Source organism: Brachionichthys hirsutus, unplaced genomic scaffold, assembly GCF_040956055.1.
Source record: "Brachionichthys hirsutus isolate HB-005 unplaced genomic scaffold, CSIRO-AGI_Bhir_v1 contig_851, whole genome shotgun sequence".
Classification (NCBI taxonomy): Eukaryota; Metazoa; Chordata; class Actinopteri; order Lophiiformes; family Brachionichthyidae; genus Brachionichthys; species Brachionichthys hirsutus.
In genome coordinates this window covers 22893-28881 of record NW_027180330.1, presented here as the reverse complement: position 1 = coordinate 28881, position 5989 = coordinate 22893, and the positions used below count along the sequence as shown (strand labels likewise).

General features: G+C 46.8%; 1 protein-coding gene across 1 annotated transcript; it reads left to right on the top strand.

Annotated features, from left to right (window-relative positions):
* Positions 1-318: 318 nt before the first annotated feature.
* LOC137912925 (homeobox protein unc-4 homolog) lies at positions 319-2864 on the top strand. The gene is made up of 3 exons (XM_068757053.1): positions 319-577; positions 1029-1204; positions 1899-2864. Exons 1-3 carry the CDS (start codon positions 319-321, stop codon positions 2862-2864), a joined length of 1401 nt encoding a protein of 466 aa, XP_068613154.1.
* Positions 2865-5989: the final 3125 nt, after the last annotated feature.

The following is a 5989-nucleotide window of genomic DNA, read 5'->3' as shown; positions in this document are numbered from 1 at the left end:
GTAGTTCTTATCAAAGCCCGCCTGTCTTGTTGTGACAGCCCTGATATTGTTTATTGAGGTGGATGTCAGCTTTAATTAGCAATCGATACGGGGAGCGCTTGCAGAGCGCGCCTCTGACGTCAGAACCCATTACCGCTTCTCATTGGGTCTCCTATTCCCAGAGCCTGAGCTAATTATTGGGAGGTTCATGTGGATAAAGTACAGCTCATCCCCCCCCCCCCCTTCACATCATGTCCCCTGCTCGTTGGCCGCACGCACTGCACGCTTTTTAAATTCCCGTCGCCGGCCTGCAGACGCCGCTTCCTTTCGCCTGCGGGGATGATGGACAGCAGGATACTGGATCCACCTCACGCCCAGTTCGGAGGCTCTCTCGGTGGGATGGTGGGCTTTCCGTACTACCTGGGCCACCATCATGTTTACGAATTAACCGGGCATCAACTTCAATCTGCATCCGCGGTTCCTTTCTCAATAGACGGATTACTGAATGGCTCCTGCGCGGCGTCCGTGGGCAATTCCAACCACCTCTTATCGTCGGGTTGCGGGATGAATGGAGATAACCAGCACTACAAACTGACAGGTAAGACTCACACGCAGCCTCAGACAATCATCTGTTTCTGCGCTGGTTGCTCAAAGACCAAAGGAGAGAGAAACAAAGACGCAGATATGGCGACATATAAGTTATCCTGTTTGGTGGTGCGTTTAAGGGGCGCACGCAGAGGAGGATATTCCCCCCCTGCCACATGCTCTCCATCATCAACAGAATTAAGATGCACCGATGAAAAAAAACAATGTTCCTGTCTGTCAGTAAGCAGCAGAGCAGGGAAATGTCTGCGCTAACATTTGTCTGTTAGTTGAATAAAGACGGCGGATCCGACAGGAGCTGCAACATCAAGCGGAAAGTTTCCAGCATGCTCTGCATGATGTGAAGGGAAAACTGTCTTTGTTGGGAGTGTGTTGAAACATATCAGTGAGAAATATGTTGTTGTTGTTGTTGTTGTTGTTTTAATTCATTGTCATTCTGCTGTCAGACTCGGGGGACCCAGACAAAGATAGCCCCGGTTGCAAGAGACGGAGAACGCGCACGAATTTCACTGGGTGGCAGTTGGAGGAATTAGAAAAGGCTTTTAACGAGAGCCACTATCCCGACGTTTTCATGAGGGAAGCTCTGGCGCTGCGGCTGGATTTAATAGAATCAAGAGTTCAGGTAAATATTTATTGTGTTCCTCTACATCGATGTATTTTTGTTGTCATGTTAAACTATAGTGCGTGCATATTTAATCCTGTCAGTTTTATTAATTCAGGCTCATCCATATGATCCATAAATATATAGGACAAAATGTTAAATCTCTACCTTGGAATATTTATAAAAAAAATAATAATAAAAAAATCACGTTCTTCTGCATCCAAGTGTTTTTGACCTTTCATGGTTTATGCTAGTCCAATAAATCGATTCCAATCACGCATTTATTTTGAAAAATAACACACCCTTTAAGCATAGCTAATAATTTGTCATTTTTTATTTGTTAGCTTGATTATTTTGTTAAAGATTTCTGAGTGGCTTTTATTGGGGAAAAAAAGGACAATTACGGACAAACAAAAATAATAGCAGTAGTATGCTGCTTGTTTTTAACGCCAGATAACTGAATTAATTTATTTAATTTTAAGATTATTTTTGCACAAGAAAGGAAAATATGCAGACCTGTCATCCTGGTCAGGAATCAGCCCAACTTTTTTGCTGCCTCGTCTGATTGGTGTTAAATCACAGGTCAAATTATACCCTCGAATAAAAAAGGCCAAACACCAAGATGAATCATAGTTATCGCAAATGATCGACACCATTTAAAGTCGTTTCCAGTTTGTGGTGACATTACACGTGCTTTGACTTTCGTCCTCTACAGGTGTGGTTCCAGAACCGCAGAGCCAAATGGAGGAAAAAGGAGAACACAAAGAAAGGTCCGGGTCGACCTGCTCACAACGCGCACCCCACCACCTGCAGCGGGGAGCCCATGGACCCCGACGAGATCGCCCGGAGAGATCTGGACAGGATGGAGAAGAAGAAACGAAAGCAAGAGCGACGCCTGCTCAAGTCCCAGAACAAGCTCCAGAGCGGGGATTTATTCCACACCCCGGGATCGGACAGCGACAGCGGCGTGTCGCATGTCACCGACAGTGACAACGCCACGGGCGCGCCTTTTGACTCTGTGGGAGGGAACCAAATGCAACCGGGCTGCGACCAAACGCCTCCCCAGACCCAAATCCACAACCAAAGACACTTGGACCAGGATGCTGGCGGATCCGAGCTGGACTCGCCCGACGCCGGCCACCGGTCCAGCCTGTGCGCCATCAGCAGCAGAGCCTCCGGCGCGCAGAAGCTCAATCCTTTCAGCGTGGAAAGCCTCCTGTCGGACTCCAGGCCGAGGCGCAACCCCGCGGCCTTAGCCTCCTCGCGGCCTTTACTAGGAAAAGGACACTTCCTGCTTTATCCCATCACGCAGCCGCTTGGATTCATCGTTCCACAAACTGCCCTGAAGACGGCGTCGGCGGCGAACTCTGAAAGTGACCCCCCAGCGGACAGAGACCAGCCCGGCGTCCGCTGCGGCGCGTCTGGGGGCTCCGCCGGATGCAGCTCGCCAGAATCCGCGGACGTGCAAAGAGGACAAGTGGATTCGGAGGACAAGACGCACAGCAGCATGAGCCCCCCCAGGGCGGGCAAAAGTACTCAGATCTCTGTTATTTGCGGCGACAGCCCGCAACTCGTTGAGCCCGTCGATGCGGACAGAAAAGAGCATTTAGAGCATCCTGTCAGCACCGAGCCTGCAGCAGAGAGGAAGACACACTTTAAAGAAGATGTCGACTTGGAATAAAACCTCGGGGGGTAAACGGAAACAAACAAACAAACAAACAAACACAAAACATTCTGATATAGCCTCCAAACGACATCCTCCATTTGGCCAAAGCTTAACCACAAACTATCTTTACATCTAATCTAAGTTTCCCCCCACTTTGCTGATATTTTTGTGCTCTCTCTCTCTCTCTCTTTGAGAATGTGTGCGTGCGAGAGTGTGTGCGTTAACCAGGACTCTATCCTTTAATGTGTGATAACTTGTCAAAAAAACAAAACAAACAACACACACACACAAGACCACGAGACCAACAAAAATCCTCAAGAGCTGTAAAAAAAAAAAGGTATTCTACTATTTATATATGTAAGTTTTTTCTTTCTTAAATAAATCTATTGTATACAAGCACCGTGTGAGACCTTAAATAGCCGCACAGGACTACAGTGCAGCAGGAAGGGCTTCCTTAAGAAATCTCATGTCGTACTTTGTATATTGCCTTAACAAATTTATTCATCTATAAAGCCCCCACTGAAAATGAGGTTACGAGCCTGAGGCGAAAGAAGGACCCGCTCGACTCCTGCAGAGTTTTGATATGAAAGTAATTATTTTCCCGGTGGCTACTGCAGGGGATTCAGTTTATTTTAGCTCAAAGGGGGGTTATAATACATTACCGATTTCTAGTGATATGAAATCACATAAACTTCCAAGAATAATAGAATTAGCATGAAAAGGCCTGGGTGTCAAATTGAAAAGGAAAATAATAGCCCCGGCAGCTGGGAGTGCGTGTGTGTGTGTGTGTGTGTGTGTGTGTGTGTGTGTGTGTGTGTGTGTTTGCGCATATTGGATAGGAGATGGGGATTCGTGGGGAGGCATTTTCATGAGCTGTTTTTTTTTCTTCCTCTCTCACTCTCTCTCTTTCTCTCTCTCTCGCTCTCTCCCCCTCTCCACTTTGTCAGCGCCCCTTGTAGCGGGGCTATATTAAGATAGATGCTCGATGATATCTCTCATTGTTCTGTCGCTTTACATTGATGTTTCTGTGTTATCAACCTATTGATCACGCGTCGGCTGTAATAGGACGGGCTGAGGCAAGCGTGCCTATTTACAATAGCAGAACACATTTGTTCTAATAGGGTCGGTGGTCCCCGGGGGGGGGGGGGGGGGGGGGGGGGGTCCGGGACATCTGCTCCCTTTTGCAATATCAGCAGCGTTGACCACAACATCACCCGAGGAAGAGACGCTCGAGGTGTGTGTGTGCGTGTGTGTGTGTGTGGCGTTCAAAGGCATCGAATAAAATAAGGAATAAAACAACATCCAGCCCCCCCCCCCCCCCCCTTAGTGCTCTCTCTTTTGGGGCTTGATTTGCAAATAAATTGAAAATAATCGAGGGGTGAGCTTTACGTCTGAGCCGGCGCAAATGAATTTCTGAGCCAGTGTCCCTTTCACAATATTTACATAAATTTCAACCCCATGCAGCTGTTTGCTCTGGGAAGCAACGTCTTATTAGGCTGCTGGTGGTTTCGGAAGGGAGGGCAGACAGAGACAAGCCAACATGGCACGCACGCACACGCACACGCACGCACGCACGCACACAAAGATTAGGCCTGGGTTGAAAGGTGGAACCTCTGCGTCTGCAGGATGGCGCGCATGATAATAGAGACCTCACTGTGCTTTATGGTGTTTTCACCACTGATTGATTATACCTTTCACTGCAACTTTTATGGTTAAATTACATTTTTTTAAAACACAAATTGTCTAAACAGCCTGTCAAATTGAGTATATTCTGTCACAACCCAAGGCTAAGTTGGTAAATTCACCCTTTAAATTCTGTAGAAAACACGGAATCGACGGTTGTCTCGTAAATTGTGACCAATTTGAAATCCTTCTTCGGTGTGCATAGATTATGGCATGCCGTTCAGGAACTTATTATATATATATATCAAAAGTGCTGGAATATATGGACCGAACTATGAAAAGTCTGAGAATATGGACCGAACTATGAAAAGTCTGAGAATATGGACCGAACTCTGGAATATATATACGAAAAGTCTGAGAATATGGACCGAACTATGAAAAGTCTGAGAATATGGACCGAACTCTGGAATATATATTTTGATATATATATTCAGACATTTTCATAAATATATTCAGACATTTTCATAAATATATTCAGACATTTTCATATATATATTCAGACATTTTCATATATATATTCAGACATTTTCATATATATATTCAGACATTTTCATAAATATATTCAGACTTTTTTCGGTGCACGGGAATATATATTTGAAAGCCGCGGTGTAGTGGTTGGGGTTCCGCGCTCACACCCCAGTCGCGCCCGTTCGGTTCCCGGTCGGGCAGCCAGATCGATCTTGTGTCATAAATGTAGTCAGCTCGAAATCTAGTGCGGCAATCCTCAATGCGGAGATAATGAACGCCCTGAAACAAACCCGCAAGGGCTTTTTTGAAACGCTCCTCTTAGACAGGATGTTTGACTGTATTTGTAGTGTGATGCATGCTGTGGGTGTCCGTCTGACGCGCGACAAGTCACGTGATGGCTGGCGTGCCGACAGCTGATCGTCACGCCCCCTCGCTGGCCAAACTGTTCTGACCTGATACGGCACTTGACAGGTCACGTGACGGGGTCGAGGCTGCCTGCCCCGGAACATGCATAGCGCCGTTCTGGCTTTATACGGCGCTATGCATGTTCCGCCGTATAAAGCCAGAACGGCTTTATGCACGGCGATATGCATGTTCCGGGGCAGGCAGCCTCGACCCCATCACGCGACCCGTCAAGTGCCGTATAAAGCCAGAACGGCGCTATGCATGTTCCGGGGCAGGCAGCCTCGACCCCATCACGGACACTTATAGCATGTATTACAGTACAAGTACAATCAAACATCATATCTAAGAGGAGCATTTCAAAAAAGCCCTCGCAGATCTGTTTCAGGGCGTTCATTATCTCCTCATTGAGAATTGCCGGCACTAGATTTCGAGCTGACTCGCTCAGTGATGACGCAAGATCGCAGCTGCGCCGTGATGATGATGAATATATTTATTAGATAGAATGTATGTATTAGATAGAATGTTAGAGTACACGTACAGTCAGACAGCAGCATGTCTTACAGTACAAATATCCTGTCGAAGTG